The sequence below is a fragment of the Idiotropiscis lumnitzeri genome, chromosome 1 (assembly GCF_059441095.1).
Source record: "Idiotropiscis lumnitzeri isolate Australia: NSW breed Sydney's pygmy pipehorse chromosome 1, RoL_Ilum_1.0, whole genome shotgun sequence".
Taxonomy (NCBI): domain Eukaryota; kingdom Metazoa; phylum Chordata; class Actinopteri; order Syngnathiformes; family Syngnathidae; genus Idiotropiscis; species Idiotropiscis lumnitzeri.
Window position 1 is genome coordinate 11188585 of NC_142391.1, and position 21545 is coordinate 11210129.

General features: G+C 40.0%; 2 protein-coding genes across 9 annotated transcripts in view; one reads left to right on the forward strand and one right to left on the reverse strand.

Annotated features, from left to right (window-relative positions):
• LOC148343162 (unconventional myosin-VI-like) overlaps positions 1–12116 on the forward strand; it is a 42852-nt gene extending 30736 nt beyond the window's left edge. The window contains exons 28-33 of one of the 2 annotated variants that reach the window (XM_088316320.1): positions 512–672; positions 817–867; positions 5330–5433; positions 7083–7217; positions 9234–9452; positions 11497–12116. In XM_088316320.1, the coding sequence (XP_088172446.1) occupies positions 512–672; positions 817–867; positions 5330–5433; positions 7083–7217; positions 9234–9452; positions 11497–11696 (870 nt within the window). In that variant the 3' untranslated portion in view covers positions 11697–12116. The remainder of the gene's footprint in view (positions 1–511; positions 673–816; positions 868–5329; positions 5434–7082; positions 7218–9233; positions 9453–11496) is intronic. The other variant, XM_088316330.1, reaches the window with a different exon arrangement.
• Positions 12117–13583: 1467 nt separating this feature from the next.
• impg1b (interphotoreceptor matrix proteoglycan 1b) overlaps positions 13584–21545 on the reverse strand; it is a 28514-nt gene continuing 20552 nt past the window's right edge. For 6 of the 7 annotated variants that reach the window (XM_088316369.1, XM_088316352.1, XM_088316360.1 and 3 more), the window contains 6 exons: positions 21239–21458; positions 18879–19089; positions 17220–17405; positions 16952–17135; positions 14907–14990; positions 13584–14075 (listed from right to left, as the gene is read on the reverse strand). In XM_088316369.1, coding sequence (XP_088172495.1) covers positions 13992–14075; positions 14907–14990; positions 16952–17135; positions 17220–17405; positions 18879–19089; positions 21239–21458 — 969 coding nt within the window. In that variant the 3' untranslated portion in view covers positions 13584–13991. The remainder of the gene's footprint in view (positions 14076–14906; positions 14991–16951; positions 17136–17219; positions 17406–18878; positions 19090–21238; positions 21459–21545) is intronic. The other variant, XM_088316396.1, reaches the window with a different exon arrangement.

Sequence of the window (21545 nt, forward strand, 5' to 3'; positions counted from 1 at the left end):
TCTATGTGGAGTGCTGTGAAAATGGAATACTGCGTCGGTATGTAAGTTCTGGAGGCAAACTGACGTAAGCTGAATTAAGATGGGAGACATCATATGATTAACATGGGACCTGTTTGATTTGAATTTGAATTGATGTCAGACCAACTGGTCAGTATTTGAGGCTGCTGCTGCTGCTGCTGGTGGTCTTTTTGGGCAGCAGGACAACTTTAGCCGACGTCAGGCATGTTGTGATGATCGACTGGGACAATGAAGCATTGAAGACCTTAATGAAGACCCCGGCCAGTCAATCCATCTGGAGAAAACTATTGTTGTGAAAGCGCTCTCAAATTGCATAGCTGTTTTTGTCTAGACACGCGACCAATAAAGCTTTCTTAATAGTGGATTAATAGCTTTAATCAGGCTCGAGCAGACTGCCGAGTTTTAATTGTTATATAGATTCTGGCAAAGAGGAGACCATCAGTATTAAGCCAACATTGTTTGTGTGCCTGTGTGTGCGTGTGATTTTTTTCAGGCGGAGCTTGAAATCCAGTTTGCTCTGGAGCGTGAGGAGCAAGTCCAGCGGACCGCCATGCTGGAGCAGGAGAGACGTGACAGGGAGCTCGCCATGAGGATTGCTCAGAGTGAGGCCGAGCTGATCACAGAAGATGGTCAGCTGGACCCCAGTCTGCGCAGGTATTAGAAAGGAAAAAATGCACATGGTTGCATTCATCTCACAATGAAATGAATAGACACACATCAACAGCAGTATTAAACCTTCTGTCTGGATTTTTTTCATGCAAGTAACTACTTTTCTCCTATTACTGTGTCTTGTCATAGTGATGAGGCTTTTTCGGATCTTCCTATTTCCGCATCCTCAGCCAGAGCCATGTAAGAACTTAGGACAACAGTGTAGTTGTGTAAAGGTCCCTCACTTATTTTCTCACGTTAGTACCATAACCCCAATCAATGTCCCATCCATCTCTGAACTGCTTTGAGTAGATGTGCAAAGCAAAGCTCTTGTTTCATTCCACCAACCCCACAATCACACATTAAATGCAACAATAGAGTTTTTGATTAGTAAGAATCAGTGGTTGTGTCTCTGCCGAGGATATTTGCGTTTGATCAAAGGCGCACAGCATACTATTTACTCTCCGGGTTTGCTCAGTTTGTTGTTTGGCTCACACATTGATGTTTAGGCGTCAGTTCGTCTGAAGATGGATTGTAACTACTCGATATGAGAGCCAGTTTCATTCTTTTATAACGATTGATTTGCATCTTAATTCTGCATGAATTGGCGTTGATTACATTCAAAAAGGTGTTCTTTTTTTTTTCTACTGTTGCGACCCAGCAACAGCGAAACATTCCCTTTTCAAGAGAAAACCTATACATACTCACTTTTGAAGCTTTTCAATTGCTAAACCTTGCTTTTACTAGGTATATTTCTTTAGTAGACAACAGTATGAGTGACGTACATTAAACCACTACTAGTCACTCATCTACTGTTGAGAAAATTCACCATCGCTGAGTCGTAAACTTTTGAGTTAGTGTCAGGAAGCTGACGAGTAAGTCGCTGCTTTGCAACCTGTAAAAATACCAACTCAGCGATACGGAACTATTATATGGTACAATTTTTTTTTCCGTCCTTAGATTGTCTCGATAAAGTCGCCACCCTACTTTCTCCTGTTTTAACCCCACAAGGAGTCTCCCCTTTTTGGCCAAATTCTGCTTAAATCATCCATCATGCAGCGGTTTGGTGTCAAGATGGCCGCTTATCAGCTGGTGGCCAACAATAGCGCGACTCCTCTGCTAGCAAGGTGCTATTAAGATAATATAAGTTACTGTGAAATATTCTTGGATCCCTTTGAAAGGTGTCAATAAAAATCTATCTTCATATCATAATTTTTTTATTATAAAAAAATAATAATTACATTATATTATTGTCATAATTATACATGGCTCGTAATGACCAAAATAGATATTTCTTAATCCTTATTTTAAGTAAGCTGCAGTATACACTCCTCACTGTCCACTTTGCCATCGTGTTATGTTTTCTTGCTGCCTTCAGTCTCCTATCATATGAAAAATTAAGTAAAAAAAAACAAAACAAAGAACGTGTGACTCTCATTCACCTCGCTTGGTCACGTAGTTTCCCATTGGTACAAGCCACTGCTCCATACCAATAAGCTAAGCACAGAAATAGTCAACCCACAAATCTGCCAATGCATGTGCCTGCATATGCAGCACACAAAGCTGAAGCACAATTATTTATGCATGCAGTCCACATAGACCCGCTTTTCATCCTTACTGGTGTAGTCTTGTATTGTAATTGACCAAAATAAGCATTTTGGACACTGTCTGCTCCCTTGTTGCTCCAACCAACCATTTACTATTAGCAACAGCCCATCGCTTCACTCCCAAGGCTTTTTCTTTTCCTGCCTGCAAAATCCTCCTTATCATACTCTTCCAATGATGCTTCTCACTCTGCTTCATTGTTTTAGTCAGCATCAATTATAAATGGTAATCTAGATGATTAGATGAGGCATCCTCCTTTCGTAGACGTTAGCAGCTGTAAATAGAGGACTTAATTCCTCAGTATTATTGAATTAGCCGCCACAACTCTGCAGGACGGCATGGGGATGCGTGCTCAGACGTGCTGTTAACTGTCTGAAGGACTGCACCGCCTGTTTGATTCATAAATTAAACTCGGGAACTGAATGCCTGCTGATGTACGTTGTTGTCAAGCTGATTGTAAACACACTGAAACAGTGAGCAACCAAGGTCGGGGGGGGGGAGTGCTGCATAGCCCTCCCACTGGTGAGCTGGTGATGTGGATTGAATCCCGTGAGAAGCAACCTTTTATTTTATTTTTTTTATTTTATTTTTTTTTATAGGACCCATTATGAGGAATCCATTGTTGAAGCAAATGTAGACCAAAGCAAGCAAGAAATGAATTAAGCACGCGTAAAATGTGTGTCTTGGCTAACACATGAGACATTAGCTCACACTTTGCGGGCAGTCTTTATAACTTCATCGACTGCAGGCACAGGGAAGCTGCCCTCCTGCCGGCTTCTGGAACGTGGCCAATGAATAAAGAGACTGTCGGTGAAGGGTTCTGAAAGAGTCTGGGACGAGAAAGGATTAGAAACATTAAACAGATAAAAACTTGCAGTTTAGTTTTTTGGACCGCAGTCCTGAGGCACGTGGCAGGTGTATTTAACTCATTCAGTGTCAGCACAAGTAAAATGAACTCTAAAATGCACTGGGAGCCAGTAAAGAAAGGCCAGAGTTGGCATTATGTGCTCCTCCTCCCAAACTCTGGTTCGGTGGCAAGCAGCAGTATTTTGGACCAACTGGTGACGCTTGAAGGACTGGCTGACTCCAAAATAAAGTCCATTAGAGTAATCTAGCTGAGATGTAACAAACGCATGGATTACTGTTTCTAAGTGCTGCTGAGAAAGAAAGGGGTTTACCCTAGCCAGCTGCCTAAATTGTTTGAGCTACCAAAACCCTGGATGAACATTTTGAGGCGTGGCTCAACGTGGGGTGGTTCTGAACCTTTGACTCCGCCCAGACAGATTCTAAGCGCCTCCTTTTTTTTTTAATGATTATTTCCTTGGTGGTTTATTGAACATCAAAAATTACAAACTCTCAACCCTCAATCACCGAGCTAACTGAACTGTTTGACAGAAGTGGTCGAGGTGTGGTGTCGAGCCACAGCGGCTTGTCATGTGTGTTTATGGGCCAGGAAAATGCTGAAACTGATGTTCATTCTGAGTGTCTTGACCAATGTGTTCGAAAGGTCAAAAGATGTCCTGCACTTAGAAATGAGTGGGCTGGCTGCAGTGCCACGTGACCCCACTAGAGGGCACACTTCCTGTTTGTTCGTTTGTATTTGGGTTTTGGTTAATCGATAATTTGTAATATTCAATGTTAAATGAAATGATAAGTGTAACGTTATAAGAAGGCATACCATTAAAATTCAAGGAAATAGTTCAACCAAAAAAAGTGAAAAAAAGAGCTTAGAGGTCGACAATCCATGTGGGCCCAATCAAACATTCACGTCCACCCCACACCTTGAACTGCGCTCTGCATCCAGGGCTTCTTGTCTGGGTGAGGAAGACCGTCCTTATTTACTGGAGATCCAATCCATGAATTCCCTGTGGCCTTGCTTGCACTGCTCCCCAACACTAATGATGCATCAGATTTATATGGCTTGCAAACAGATGATTAAAAGCCTGAACGAGAGAAAAAAAGAACATGAAGGATGTCTTCATCATTGCTGGTAGTAACAATCAGGGAGCTCCGGCTACTACTAACTAGCTTGACACTTTTCAGTAGTTTGAAATGCATCGTGAATCTCCTTGCTGTTTACATGACGTTAGAGCGTGAACTCAATGCATAAATTGACACCATCAAACAGGAGCTGAGCTCATTCACTTGTGATTGTCATCAGTGAATATTAATAACAACATCAAAAATAATAATCCCTCCTCCATCCATATTGAACTAGAGGAATCAGGACATGAGTTAATCTTTAAGCGCTAGAAATGCGAGTGGAAAGGATTTTACAGATAAAGCCATTTGTGAAGCAGACAGTCGAGGAATCATATCCAAATCAATATTGATATCATATGAAATATCATTTCGGGCGAGGTGCGTCATGTAAGATTTATTTTACATGAAATGTAATTTGGCAAAGTAATGATTAGAAAGTGGATAGACCCAAGAGAAAAAGAGAAGCAAATTAGCCTGTCCCAGATATTTTGAAGACTACAAAAGTCATGTAATCTTTGCGACTTCAAAAGTGCGTCGCGAGCCAAAGTCCTGACATTAGCATCTGTGCTCTGACTCACAACAGAGTAGGCTATTAGACCGATATGCCACCCTTAAAAACAGACGGCATTCTATGATGCGTCCTCCCGCCAAGTAGCAATTGCAGCTGTGAATTCGTTACATTATTAACTCCTCAAAGGGAAACTTTTCTCTTTTTTTTTTTTTTCTTAATTGAAAATGATGCACTTGGCTTACTTTGTGACAACACTGGAACAACCTTTTTTTTGTGTGAGGTTAATGCTGTACGCATGCAATACTTCCTGTGTTAGGGTATTGTGTTAAAAAAACTGAAATTGCACAACAAATCCCATGTGGACTTTAAACTTTGTATTATCAGTGTCCGTTAGCTGCTTATCAAACTGCGCTCGCTCTCATCCTGTGCAAACCCACTCTGTCCATAAAACCTAGTGACGCCCCTGGTAACTGCCTGATGGCATTCTCTTTTGTGCAGTGTCATTGTTTCCTTCTGTATGCGTCACACGCACTCATCATTACCTGGTCTACTCTTCACCCACAGGGGCCCTCAGGTGCAGGCAACCAAAGCCGCTGCTGGCGTGAAAAAGTACGACCTCAGCAAGTGGAAGTACGCTGAGCTGCGAGATGTCATCAACACTTCCTGTGGTGAGGAAACCCAGCTCGCTTGTTTATGTGTGTCATTTGCACTTTTGTGGAATTCTCTCATTTCTACAAAGTAGCCAAAGAGGTTGCCAAAAAAGCTGAGCCCGCAGCTGTACGAAGCATGCGGACATATGAGATTTTGTGCCCATCAAATAAAAAGACGGATCAGTGGGTGCTCCCACAGCTGCTGCTGCTCATTAGGCCGGCTTTTTTTTTGGGGGGGGGAAAGTGCACAGAAAGGAAGTCATCGCCATTATAGAAGATGACGGACCTCTGCCCTTCCAATTCACTCTGAGCCAACTTCTACTCAGTCAGCACGAGGATTGGAACATTTTCCTCTGGCTGCCTGGCTTATGTCTTTTGAGCGGACACTGTTAAGTCAAGCAACTCGCGTACTTCCTGTGGGATCCCAAGGACATCTGGATAATCTGTGAAAACCATTTAATGTAAACTACTGCTGACATGAATCAGGTTTTGAAGGCCAATTAATTTGAGCCTGATATTTTCTCCTCCAACTCCTCAAGAGTTGATTCCCTCCACCAATGAGCTGTTCAAATTGCAGTTTTGGATTTATCGACCGGTATTTTTAGTACAGGTTTCATTCCACGGATATTCCTGTTCAATGATGATGACACATCTTTCCTAAGCTCGAAAGTCAATTTTCACCCAAATCGCCCATTTTTTATTTTTACAAATTTAACAAAGAAAACCTTTTTTTAGTCATCCATACCACTGTCCATTAAAATCTCTCTTTTTTTTTTTTTCTGTGAAGTAAATGGGACTTTCATCTCCATCACATTTAAATGTAATGAATTTGTAAAAAAAAATCAGAGCTCAACTTAGGTCAGACAAAGTCAGACTTTTTTCCTCCCTCAGAGTGACGTTCAAAAAGTTATTTCACAGTTGATGTTGGATTGGACTGAACCATTCAACAAACTTTATGGTACATAATACAGTACTGTGCAAAACTCCATTACCGATTGATTAGCCGCCCCGTTGCATTTGCTGCATTAGCAATTCTTTAATGACCATGTTGAACTAAAATATCACTCAGTGGACTGCAGACCCGTTAACTGTTAACAAACTTCATGTTTATGTTCATTTGTCCATCTGTTTGTTAGTTGGCAGGCTCTCGTCTGGTTTATGGAGGATGACTAACTTGATTCTGCAGGGTGAACTGTTCCATTGATGCCAAAAAAAATGAAAAAGAATCATAATAAATAAATATATTCCTGTATTCCCTCATTTACCCAGATGCCCACTAAAATTAAGCGCTTGATTCGTGGCACATGCAAAATACCACCACAAAATTTGTATAATTCTGCTGGCAAACCACATCTTTTTAATTGCCGTTTAACTCGTTCAAAGTGATTCTTGTGGAAAGGGTCATCACAACAATAAAACTCGAGGTGGCCCAAAAGTGCACAGTAAATAATTGGACTCCCAATATCATAACAATGATTAAATGATTGTTGATAATCATCATAATGATCTCTGCATAGATGAATATCAAGATTTATTAATAACATGGTAATAAGTATTTTGAGCAATTTTGTTTTTTCAGAAGTGTATATGAAACTGGTAGCCGCATTTATCCGTACACCAAGAAATAGTGCACAATTTGAAAACTGATGCCATGTTTTGTTTTATAGACATTGATCTGTTGGCAGCCTGCAGAGAAGAGTTCCACCGGCGCCTCAAGGTCTATCACGCGTGGAAGTCCAAGAATAAGAAACGCAATGACGACGGAAGCGATCAGAGGGCCCCGAAATCTGTCACTGACTATGGTTAGTTTTCGGAAATGATTCTGTCCATTCTCATTCCGATGCATTTGCATACCTCATGAGCATAATTTTGTTTATTTTTTTTCCGCCTCTTTCCTGTCCCTCACATTCATTGGCAGGGATTAATGACCTGCCTGGAAATAAGATGCCTGTGCTTGGTAAAATTCAATCAGTCGACAAAATACAGCAGCCAGAAAATGCAGCCACGTCCTATGTGCTGAAAAATATTTATTCTAATTAACAAGTAACTGCCGGTCATGCTTTGTCAGGTTCAGCAGACGCTAACGTGACAGCTCACTGCTTTGCTTTGTGCCCCACACACACACACACACACACACACACACATATTGTTTCCATGCATGAAAGCATACTGCTGATCTGCATTTTTGGCATTTTACGAAATGAAAATGGGATTGTTGACGTTGATAAGGAATGGGGACATGTTGAACCCTTTCATGCTAGTTGCCCTCTAAAAAGACAACACATTTCCTCATATCTAGATTATCAACTCTCTGGAGACCAAGAAATGTTTTAGTTAATTTGTATAAAATATGATGTGCCAATCTCTGAAGCTAGATTTAGTTAACTTTTGAAGCAAAATTTTTAAATTTGTACTTTTACATTTTTTTTTTTTCCCAAATTACACTGGGGTACAAAAATGTTGTTGAGTTATTTCTGAAAGTTTATTTTAAAATTTTCTTTGGGGTGCGAAATCCCAAATTGCACTCAGTTTTCGTCTATCATGTATAGTTTTTGAGCAATAGGGTCACTGTAAAATCTGAATTAAATGTGTATGTCTTTAAATAAATAAGACAGCATAGTTACAAGCCCTGAAAAAAAAACAAAAAAATGACTGCGTAAAATAAAAAATGATATGCCCACAGTTACAATGTCAAAAGAAAGGCCAACACTAACCGTCTTAATTCCTACGATGATAGCTTTCTGTTTGCAGACATTGACAGCGCTCACCTATTGGGAGCTGCACACACCTCTCACCCCACGATCTCAATTCTGACTGCACAAACTAGTTGCCGCAGAGCTGTATAGATCCAATCATAATCAGGGATTTTTACTGCAGCTAATTAGTAGAGAGTAAGAAGTGTAAAGAAAGAACTTGATGTGCTAAAACCAAAAAAACTGACAGAAATTTCGGAATCAGTATGCCAATTTTATTTTTAATCAGCATAGAAATCCTACTCAACATTTTTTTTTAATTTTGTTTCCCAGTGTTGTCAGCATCATAAAACCTGTTTTAACAGTATTGGTTTATTATTATTATATTATTATTGTCAATTAACTATTAGCCAGTCTATTACTGTGTTAGAAAAGATTAAAACTCTCTTAATTTTGGTATGAACATATGGGGGATTATTAATGTTCCACTTCCATTTTTTTTAGACAATAACTGTGACACAAGTATAAAATGAAATTAACCACCAATTAATATTAAACGAAGCACACATTACAACACTCTACCTTTTAATGACGAACATATGGCAGCTGTCTAGACTGAATTGCTTAACGTCTTTCAGTCGACATCTTCACTCAGTCACGCTTGTCAAACATCATGGACGGATGGACTCAAACAGACAACACTAGTCAGTGGAGTTCCAAATCAAAGTCTCTTTTCTCACAGAGAGCTATCAGAAACAAAAATGAGAAGTAGAACCCAAACTAAATAAAACCAGTTACGATGCATAATCAGCACAATATTTAAACATTTACTAAAACTGGTGAAAAGAGAAGAGCACCGACTTGATGTTGCCTTTGCCTCTGACTGAAATGAAGCCCCGTGAGGTGCGCCGACACCTGCTTCAATGTAAAAAATATTTCACATTCAAGGCATACATTTCCTAAACTATAATTCATATTGTACATATTTTAAAGCATTCAACCATCAATGCTGCACAATTATGAACATAATTTAGCCTAAGGGTGATTAAATATGGAAAAAGTTTTCAATCTTGCTTGTCAAGTTCAGAATTTTCTATAAAATCCAACTCTATGCTCCCTCACCAGCACAACAGAACCCCGCCCCCACCATGATGGCCCAGCACCAGGAAGTGGCGATGAACCGGCAGCAACGCTACTTCCGCATCCCTTTTATCCGTCCCGCCGACCAGTACAAGGACCCGCAGAATAAGAAGAAGGGCTGGTGGTACGCCCACTTTGATGGGCCGTGGATCGCCCGCCAGATGGAGCTCCACCCGGACAAGCGGCCCATTGTGTTGGTGGCAGGTGAGTCTAGGATGTAATGAAAAAAGCAGTTTGAGCTTTTACAAAGTTTCATGTACAACGGAAGAAAAAACAGGGAAAAGATGTCAATTCAAACAGACCACTGAAGCTAAATATGCATGACAGGTCAGTAGTTGGCCTCTTTGGAAGGAAACGCCAATGCCAATGGGCACCACTACTTGTCCTAACAGGTAAACCCAAAACTGTATGTAACTTTAAAATGTTCTCCTACTTTTTCTATGACCTATGTAAATAATGCATCGCTCCGCAACATCTTCGAGTTGTAGATGGACATGTTGCGAGGGAAGTAAATATACACTGAAAAATGCAACATTTGTTTTTTGGTTGTGACATTTAATTTAACGTCTATGTCCTACCTTTTTTTTTTTTTTTTTTTTTTTTTTATTATTGCTTGCCCAGAAATGAAAAGACTATGAGGTGTGTCAGAGAAGTTCCAGGACAGGTGTCACAAAATGTATTTCAAACCCAAACTACAACTTTTTCCCCTTCAATGTGATTGCCTCGGAGTATCTAACTGTGATCTCGGCTCTCTGCCACCATGGAACGCTTTTTTGCTTTTTGCTTTTTTTTTTTTTTTTTGTACATATATGTCAAGCATTGAGCAGTGAGTGATGATGAGACCAATAAGACTTGTTAGGGAGAGTCATCATCGGTGATGAGTCATGGATTTTCACACCAGAACCTTCAGTAGAAGAGTTTGACGTAGCCCGTGCTGAAAAAAAGCATGATAGTTTGACAAAAAAAAAAAAAAAAAATCACATTGACCATATTTTTCAACGTCACGGCCATCATTCACTGCAAACCCTTGTTCATACGACCAGCGATCAACCAGAACGTTTAAAAAGAAATCCTCCTCCTTCTTTGTTCAGTGCGTGAGAAGAGGCGATATTTGAGTCAAGAAAACTTATGGCAGCTTCACCATGACCTCGTGCCTGCTCACAATGCTCTGAGCATCTGACAGTTCCTGGCCAGGAAGAACATCAGTGTACTGGCGCAGCCACCCTACTCACCAAACCTGAGTCTGTGTAAATTTCCGTCTGTCCCATGCTCAATGTTTTGAATGTTTGGATGATATCTAGATGGCTGTGACAACGGCGTTGTGGCGAATCCCGGGAGAATACTTTTAGAAGAAACTTTATAGTTTGGATTTGAAAAAAGATCTTTTGTGACACCAGTCTGGAACATTTTCTGACATACTTTCAAAATAAGGTTCAAATGGTAGAGCGACAAGAAAATACACATTTTCATTCTTAAGTGAACAAGGGATAGACATAATAATACATTAGTTAATTAATTGATCGTTATCGCGTTATGGAAGTGATTGTTATTGTGTCTTGAATTATTTGGTTGTGCCGAGCAGAGGTTTTGTTGATACAGAACACCATTTTCGTCAAAATATTCATAATTTCATTGTTTCCAAAAAAAATATTTTAAAATTCTCTAAAGAGCTGTGTAGAAAAACATACTTCACGGAGTATTTTTTGATTCAGTAGCATACGACATACAGTAAAATGCAAAAATATCAGTTCCAGAAAAGAACGATTTTTTTTTTCTTCATGGTCAATTAAGGAAATGTTTTGTAATTCCCCTACACATGTAAATTATCAGCTGAGGAGGTTTTTTGTGTGTCTTAAATTCATATTTGAGCGATTATGCATCAAAAACCACTTAACATTTTTTCACTTATTTTTACTGCAAATGAAAGCTGTAAGTCAATGCATTTCGAATCAGTTTAACGGCATGTTTGGCTTGTTTACGATCCAGTTCCTCCAACCACATATTGGTTCTAGAATATTGGATTTTACTGCCGAAAGATCAAAGTTGAGAGGATAGACAGAGATGCAGCGAAGAGGCCATGGCATCAAGTCTAAAATGATATTTTGGGATTGTGATGATTTTCTGTTATACTCCATTACCGCGGCCTTCAATTCCTTTCTTTCTTTCACATTTCACTGACGTTCATCTTCACGCTTAACATGTTGAGGGAATCGCAATTTTCTCCATGTGGAACTGTCTCCCGCCTCAGGGAAAGATGACATGGAAATGTGCGAGCTGAGTCTGGAAGAAACCGGTCTGACCAGGAAGAGGGGTGCCGAGATCCTGCCCAGGCAGTTTGAAGAAATCTGGGAGCGCTGCGACGGAATCCATTACCTGAAGAAAGCCATCGAGAACAAGCAGGCGAGGCCCACGTACGCCACCGCCATGCTGCAGAATCTCCTCAAGTGAACTTGTGCAAGGCCACACGTGTCAGAAGACAAGCGGGATGTGATAGATGATGCAATCTTACGAGTCTCCTTTCATGCTGTGTTGTTTGTAGATGTTGTGTTCACCCCTCCCCATAAAGAGGCCTTAAAATTGCACCTCACCAAAAAAGTCCAACCTGAGACCTTAACGAACGGTGCATTAATTGTCATTTTAATCAAGTGTGTGAGCGTCTTTTGTTGTTTCTTGAAGCTTAAAACAGAATTCTACGTTCTCAGTCTTTTTTTTTTTTATTGATGCCTATTTGATATGAAGAAGGACCTTTTGCTTTTCACGTTTGCCGTGTTTTATTTTCTTCTTTCAAAAGGCTTACACATCTTTCCTCTATGTGTTCTGTTTGTATTTGCACTGCAACATCATAGAGAATAAAATATATTAACCCTATACCCGTCATTGTACGTTTTATTCTTCGTCCTGTAGCACTTGAGCTCATTAAAGTCAAAGTGTGAAGAATCGTGAGTGGTGCAGCAGTTACGCGCAAGCAAGTCCTAAATGGACTTGACGTCCTAATGAGCATTGCGACAAACGAGATTAACGTACAGATAATTTTAAACGAAGGCAAATGTGTGGCTGATGTTCATCCGAGGCTCGCACGCACACAAGGTGATCAGCGGCGTTAAAGTCAGATTAAAGGTTCACTGCAGGCATTTGTTGTTCAACTTGCACGTTTAGTGGGCCTGGACAAGATAAACACAGCAAATGATCTCATCGGAACTGTCATTTGTCTCAATTAATGTATTTCCAAATGTGTGTTGTCTGGTTATTCATCAAAGGAGAATTGTTGCCTTCCTGCAGTTATACGAGGGAAGGCATCTGTGATTGGAGAATTAAAATCCCGATAGGAAAGAATGTGTTTATTTAATGTGTTTGATTCTGTGAATCACAATTATTTGAGGCATGGCTGTATTCATTTAATGAATCCAAAAAAGTGGTTAATTATATGAGGCGAGCCATGTACTTGTTTAAGGAGACAACATGGCTAATTATTTCACGTATGGCATTTTTTAGTGTATTTTTTTTCTTCATTGGGAGAAATCCCTATTGATTATTTGATGCAATGCATCTGTCACAATTTTTGTATCGCTTGAGATTTTTTTTTTAATTGAGGCATTTATTTGCCTCAGTGGCCAACACACTCGATGATATAAGTATAGCATCTGTTAGCGGAAATGTAATTTTTTGTGGTAAAAAAATCCTGAGGGGGTAATTTTTTTATTGTATTTATTTTTTAGAAGAGCTTTTATTTGTTTTACTATGTGAGACATGCAGCACTTATTTGAGGTGTGCCTAAGTGGATGTGGATGTTTTTCCTAAAAGTAGGTGTCTCCTAACAGTGACCACCTGTGATCATTTGAAGCACGGTGTCTGACGAAATATTTTTTTGATAGGAAATATAGGATTCATCTAGTTGAGGTAAGGTATTCATTAACGACCCACCCTGCAAACATATTTAATGCATTGCCTCTGCAAAAATATTTTCCCTTAATAGTAAATGATGCAAATATTTGAAGCATGGCCTCTCACTATTTTTCAGATGGAGATCAAGTGGGATTTTAATTGAGGTGAGATCTTTAACTCGATGATACAACCTCTTGATGATTTGAGGCATGGCGTCTGTGAGCACAAATATTTTTAAAAAGTGGCGTTTATTTGTTTCAGTGGACCGTGCACCCAATATCAATTATTATTATGACGCTTTCAGCTGCCACAAAAAACAAAATACGTTTAATGCGAAAACATTTTATTGTTTATTTTAATAGTAAATATGTACCAAAAAAAACTCATCTTCAAAGATGAATGATCAGACTTAGAGACGCTTTGAAGAACTTACAGCACACCTAAGCCTTTTTTTTTTTCTTTATTAAAATATCAACGAATACATTCATTCTCTTATTTTGGGGGCGACAATGGCGCATAAAAAGAATGTCTAAAGTGAAATATCACCAAGTGTGTCACTTTGTAAATAATAAATACCTCATTGTGAGGAAAGAACAGCCATACAGGCAATTTTCCTACCATTCATTATGTGTAATAAATATTGGATTCCACATGAAAATAACGTCAATCCGCACACATTGGAATATCCATAGCGCTCTGTCTAGCAAGACACATTCATCACTATGAACAATTCATGACCTAACACTCTAAGGAGGCTTTTGGGAGGGGGGGGGGGAGGCGTCATCAAAGATACAGTTAAGCATAGATCCTTCGCTCGGTTTGTTGCCGTGGCAACTGAGGCCCCGGGACGCCGCCGCGCCATCACACCACGGTGGCCTCACCGCCTTCGCTGTCTGATGTCCACAGAAGAAAACACGCTCTGTATTCATTTGGCAGTCGCCACGTCTGAGAGAAGCAAGAAGAGATACAATAGATAAAAAGAGGTCAGCACACTCCTTTTGAAATGCCATCATTTCAAAAGTGTTTCCACATTCAGCGGAACTGTGCACGATGCACACCCTCTGATTAACCCCAGACAAAGTTCCGCTGTTGTCCTGGGATTTTCCTGACATTTCCATTTCCAAAAGCCGTATGGCCCGCCGAGATATTCCATAGCATCTGAGGGATCTCATTCTTAAAAGGTATCAGTCAGAAGAATTAAGAAACAAAGGAATTTCCAAGGTGTTAGATATAGCTTGGAACACTATAATGTGACTGAGAACTGGACTTCCCCGCGAAACTCATCTGAGGATCCCCATAGCAGCATTTAAGGAGCTGCAGGAATTTCTGGCAGGTGTTGGCTGTGCCCTACATGTGACAACAATCTCCCATATTTTTTTTAAGTCAGGTTGATGGGGTAGAATAATATCCAAGCCAGGCTAAAATTGCCCTGGAGTGGCCCAGCAAAATACCAGACATTAATCATGTTAAGAACCTGCAGGAAGCTCTGAAGACAATTTGTCATTGTTCCTGAGCAGATTTCTAATGCGCAAAGATTTTTAGGGATATTATTGGGAGTCACAGGGTTCATCCCATGCACACATTTTCCTCTGCATGCGTCACAGAGCTGTACAATCTTTCATGCAAACGTGATAAAAGATTTACAGTCATACTTGAAGATAAAGTGCATATTTAACCTGAAGGGAGTGAAGCATTTTTTAATCATGAATCCCATCTCATTGCCACTCCTACTCTACTATCCCCCAGGTGTTATTTGACAACGTTTGTTTTTCTCACCTCATTGTGCGGGATGCATTGATGGAAGTCCACCAGCTCCGACACTAACTTTTCGGATCTTGTGGTGTAGAGTTGTCTGGGGATCTAAGGAAAGACACACACACGCCCACAAAGTGGACACCCGCTGTGTTTACAACACGCTTCATTAATTTCTCATGCCAGCAGAGGTGCCTGGAGAGCACGTAAGCAGATGGAGTGTAAATAAAAAGTGACGAGCGCTACAGTACAACAAGCATTTTGACCTACAGCTAAAACTACGTAGCAGCTGTCATCTTCCGAGGGTTTTGCACAGCAGATTTAGAAGTTTTGCGACATTGTCGGGAGCCTCATTGGTGTTTTGTGTCCTCAGTGTTCTTAAACAGTTGACACAAGCGCAGCAGAATCTCAAAATTAGGATTGCTTCCAAAATATACTTAAAAGCAAATGTTAATTAGGGATGGCAATGCGTCCATTTACCATAATAAAAATGCCTTTACCTTTTCCTGGCACATCACGTTATTTAGATATTTATTAGACGTTTTTTTTGTTTTGTATTTTTTTAAGTTTGACCAATGACAATTTTTATGAAGGGTCGAGGCCGGATGGGTACTGAGATAGCGGGGGACTGACTGGCAAAAAGGGTCAAGTGTCCAGCTCTGGTTATTTATAGAATGATGTTACCGAAAAAAATGCACCTGCTCCTGAAATACTTAATTCTTAAATATTAATAAATATATTACTGTATTACAAATTGTTTTTTTATTGTTATAGTTGTAGTAGTATAAAAATCTTATGTGCCTTTTCTGCAACACCTAATCCACAATAAGATAACAGAAATCAGTTCAGTGAGCATTAAAAAAAAAAGAATTAAAGCATATTTGAACGATTAGGGTTTTTAACAATGACCATCATTTTTGCTTCTATAATTATTCTGATGTTTCAATTACTTGGATATTTCAATTTCATATTTCAATTACGTTTGTGTCCTAACGGTATGTTTGCCAGCCACACAGACGCGCAAAATTCATTTAAACCTACAACCATTTTTGGGTCTCATAACCTGAAATTTGAGGGGTGCAAGTACAAAATTTAGTGGCGCACACTGACGACTTGCCAAGTAAATATTCACTTGGTAGTTTGTGCCTTCACATAATCAAAAAAAAAAAAAAGAAAAAAAATTGGCATCCCCACCAGAAGCAGGAAGTTGGGCGCAAACCAGTGATATTTAGGAACACCAATATTGAAATTGAAACACTGTTTTGTATTAGACATGATTTACAGATTGAAAGTAAAGAAATAAAAAAAACAATTAGCGCCTTTTAGTGATTAAAGTTAATGATTAATGTTTGATCTGTGACTTGTGGCTTTCATAAACGAACCACTGTCATGCATGACTTGCGGCGAGATGGCCTCCCGCCAAACGGCACTGTACTAAACAAAACGGATGTGCTTAATTCACCATAGCAACTACACGAACATCAACTTAATTGCTCAGATTCCTCTTCCTGTACTCGTCACACGTTTGTCATTTGTCAAAGTAGAATTTATGGCGGGAAAAAAAATATCACGTAGCATTCTCGTCTGCTTGAATGCGGGTCTAAAAAAACGTGTGCAGTAATATGAGCAATTTTTTTTCCAATTGCATAAGCTAAGTATGTTTTGACAGTTAGCACCTCTTACCAATTGACTTGTGTCTTTTTATGGCTTTAAAATCATCATCATCTGAAAAACAACTGAGCATCAAATGTTAACATTGAAGTGATAAACGCCTTTTAGCAATAAGCTTATTTCGGTTTGTTCATTTTAAATTTTGTGACTTTTTAAAAAAAAAAATCAACCGCTGTCCTTTTTCATTGCATTTTTTCCGCAGCCTGACCCTCAAATGGATTATTTCTATTTCCATTATTCCCTATGGGAAAAACAGTTTCTAACCCGATCCCAATTGGGAAGTCAGAAGTTCTGATGTCACAGATGACTGAAAGCGTGTAAGAGCAGTGAGTCGGCTACTAGAGCGGTTAGTAGCGTGGTTGTTAGTCCGAGTGCTCGTGCCACTCAGCAATGTGTACCTCAATACTGAGATGTATGTTTTCAACCGAGGCATACAGTTCCTGCTCGGAATGTTGAGAGTGTGATGAGGCCGAACTGGAGGGACACGGCAGTGTGGACACTTGGCTTAAGATGCCATCGTCATTCTCATACACTGGGTTGACCCTCAAAGTATTTTCAAAGGCATAGGGAGCGAGGCTGTGCCTAGTAGGGATGGCGGGGATGGAAAGACATTTTTAAAAAGTCTCACATTACAACAATAACGAAGCTGAAGCGTTTCCGACTTACACCAAAGTCACCGCCTTCCTCGCCGTCGAGCACTTTTTGTTAATGAACACCAGAATGCCGATGATGGCGCAAACGAGGCAGAGGCTCCCCACGAGGCAGGTTATAATTAGCGACGGGTCGAGTGGTAAAGACACCAGCTCGCTGCAGCGTTCCCCATGGTAGTGCCAGTATTTGCCCACAGGGCATCTGGAACATGGAAATTATCTAGGTTAGCTAGTGCACATATACAACAAAGCACTTCATGAATGTTTTGTCGTTATCTTGGTGAAAATGCTACCCTACTGCCATGCTTATGAGAAGAGCAAATGTTGGAGCAACAACAGTGGGCTAAAGTCTCGGGAAATATGTATTTAATTCCAATTTTCCTCCAAAGTCAAAGTGAAAACAACACAAATGGGCATAATTTGTCACGGAAGAACAACATCAATTCATTTTTAAAGACGAAGGAGGCGAAGAATCTTGTTTCTGTTTCTGTCGTTGACACAGTCACTTGTTGCTAGACAGAGTAGGGTTCAAACATGCTGTTTGATTGGCAAACTAATGGCTGACGATGCTGTGCAGGAACAGGAATAGAGAGTCAGTGGGAACTGGAAGTCAGAAATACTCAATCACTAGTCTGTAATGTATACTGTATAAAATATGTATTAGAAGAAAAGAAAAAGCAGCCTGTGCTGAATGTGACATTGGCACTTACTGCCTCCTCCCCGATTAGTTTGTTTTTCAGGATTTACACTGGCTCCCAGTCAGCTGGAGAATTGATTTTAAAACGATCCTACTGGTCTATAAATCACTCAATGTCTCAGATCCTGAATACATTAAAGAATTGCTGATGGACTAGAAACGGTTCTTAAAAGTAGGTCAGCACACTCGGTTCATTTAGAAGAGCCTTAAGGTCAAAGCAAACATGGTGCATCAGCATTTAGCTGTAACGCTGCACACAAATGGAATAAGCTGCCAACAGAAGTGCAGTCAGCCCAGAGTGTAAATGCTTTTAAATCCAGGTTGGAAAAAAACATCTGTGATTATGGTCTTTTAGACAAGAGTATCTCCATATTCATTGTTTCTAAAATAATATTTTGATTCTTTTAGTTATTTTAGTAGTAAATGCTGCCTTTATGTGTGTGAACCATGTCTTCAGTTAAAACTTTGGTATCACCCGAATGTCTAAAATTCTAAAATACTGATGGAATTATTTGATAAAAAAAAAAATAATTGAATCAAAATCTTTTAGAATTTCCTTTGCCCAGATAACAGCGATGCAAACCTTGGTATGTTCTCAGTCACCTTTATGATGTGGATGATGCTTTATGATCAGGAATGATATTCAAATCATCAATTTCTTGACCTTTTAATGCGTTTGATGCCATTTGAATTCAAAGGCGTTTCCAAACACTTGACTGGTACTTTAAATAACGCTTCCTTGCCTTGCCATAATGTTAGTCTGAACATTTTAATTTATTTAAGCAGAAAAGATTTAAGATCTTGTTTTTTTCCTGTTTTTGGCATTTGTGCCAAGTAAAAACACAGTGACACGGGAAGTCTTAATAAAAGTGAACGTTGACGTCAGATTTGGTGAGTCTATATCGACTATATTTAGATTGAATTTTTAGTTCCTGGATCGATTTCTTGAACAAGCCCCAACCGCCGCAAGAACTGTACCTGCATGTGGCTCCATGGCCAGGTATGATTTCACACAGGCCTCCGTTGAGACAGTAGTCTGGCTGCAGGTCGCATGCGCTCTGACAAGGAAGGCCATCCACAGCACTGTAACCCGGGTCGCACAAACACTCAGCCTCGTTGTTCCAACTGTTCTCCACACAGCGCGAAAACTCATTACAGGCCAGGAACTTGCATGGGTCCGCTTCGTCAGCTGCGGCAAAAAGCAGGAGAGCGACATTACCATGAGTGCCGCGTGCCTAGCCAACCACCATCTTTAGGTTCAGAGGCGAAATTAAAGGGCGCTTTGATCGATGAGCGGCGGAGCGGCGACTTTTAATAAGATATACAGTCGGGAGTTCGTGCGTGCAAACAAGATGCATCACGTTTATACTACGGTGTGAGGAGGAGAGACGACTGGGGACTTTGACCTTGTGGCATGAATAAGCATACGACTTGAGACCACAACTCACTAAACTTCATTAGAGAAGAACGAGTCAAGCTCCATAAATTCTGTATTATTATTCATGACCGCGCCATCGGATACGAAGTCAATACAAGAACGGAACGTGAGAGCTGGAACTTTTCTCAATCAGAACACCAAACGCACATATGATAGCACAGCTGCCTCTCAATTGTGATTTTTAGGATTCTAATCTCGGCTCGGGCCTTCATGTATGGAGGACGGACACTGCCAAAATTAAATAAATAAATACACCCTGAAATATGGAATTAAAATTGTCATTAATTTGTAAAATGTTGCATTTATGAATTTAATGTGGAATTAAATGTACAAAAAAAATTGCAGATTGTAAAAAAAAAAAAAAGCTATATAATTATTTCTGTATTTAATTAATTATGTATTTAATTAATTATTTATGTATTTATTGATTTCATGATCCCGCATTGCAGCGTTTCATGAATTAATTTTATCTGTCAAACTCGCCCATCAAACTTAGTGGGCGGAGCTAAACGCTGACAAACTCAAATCTTGTCTAAGCCATTGCTTTGACCTGAAGTGGTTGCAAACATGGCGGCTACGACGATGGAGGATTTTCATGAGCTCCCTTGATTGATCGGCCGAGGCTTTTATTTGGTTGTTTTGCTTGAGTATTCAAACCAATGAAGCGGTGAATAGCGCCACTCACTTAATCTGAGTATTTTCACAAGACACTCAGTTGGCATCAATCCATAATTCTGCAATTGATTTGCCCTGACTTGATGAGCAGCCCAACCAATCAGGTGTTAGGACCTGCCCAACAATCTTTTATGGGCGAGTGTGACAAATAAAATTCATTCATGAAACACTGGAACGCGAGACCATGAAATAATTAATTAAATACATAAATAACTCACTCACTGCCATTGACGGATAAATACGTCAAAGATCCATTTTTTTCACTCGGCTGATAGTGAATGAGTTAATGAATTAATTAAAGAAATAATTATCTGACCTGCCACCTGAGGGTCCAATTATACTTCAAGGGGTGGGCAATGCTCCCGCGCCCCCAACCCCCCTAGCCAATGCACTCATATTCCATATTTGCATGCTATGCCATGAGCTATCACAATTGCCAAACCTCATCTTTTTTTTTTTCTTGCTTCAATAATCTATTTCCATCGTACAAATTGACCATTTTACTGAAGCGCTGTATACTGTTGTTTGAGATCATAGACAAGATAATTGCCCAAAACGTGCTTTAATGTGTCTACTAAGTGTCCAGTCGAACAATATCTGCATTGATTCATTTCATTCTTCGGCATGTCAGTTTGATGACCGTCTCGCTCAGCATTCATATGCAAAATTGGACTTTTTTTTTTTTTTTTTTGCTAGATCACAGAAAGAACAAGATCATAGATAAACCGGTACGTGACAAGGACGTCCTGGTATTGCCTTATCATGCGTTGAGAAAGTGTCCCGAGCACCAAGCAGTGTAAAATCATTGTTTATCCTGATTCCTCAAACTAAAGAATTGCCTTTTTTGCCTGAAATCTCATTTTTTTGCAACTGTGTGTAACTTGGCAATAATGCAAACATAACCTGCCACACTCACTCAGTCAGGGTCCAATGAAAATGAGAATAAATTTGCTTCAGAAACCAGTTTTACAGGCCCACACAAAATTGGGTGGACATGCCCATGATGCAACTGCATTCACATCGCAGATCATTGACTGAAAAAAAATGTGGCAGTGCCTTCATGCAACTAAACTAATTTCTCACATTTCAACATCGAGATGCAACGGAGTGCTTTGAGGCTTTTCCGCACTACTTTTTGTGGTTGCACGATTAAAAGGACAGAGAAAGCAATAAAAACTTATTTTCAGGGAGTGTCGCCGAGATTCGATCAGCAAGGACACCTCACCTTGTTCTATCTCCAGGGAGCGGCTATCAATCTCAATGTCGAGCCGCTTGGACGCGGCGCTACAGAAGTCTTCGAGCACGCAGTGCACTGCCTCGGTCACGTTGTACGGCACCTCCTTGTCCAGTTTCAGCCTGCTGTTCACCACCACGCTGCCGTTGCGAAAGTTGAGGATTTCCAGTTGCTTGAATCCCGTCAGATTAGACTCAAGGTAGGGTAAAAGCTGCAGGGAGTGGGGGGAGAGGCAAATTCATTTTGATGAGTTTGTCCTGACAGAAGTATGAGCATGATTAGATTTTTTTTTTTTTGC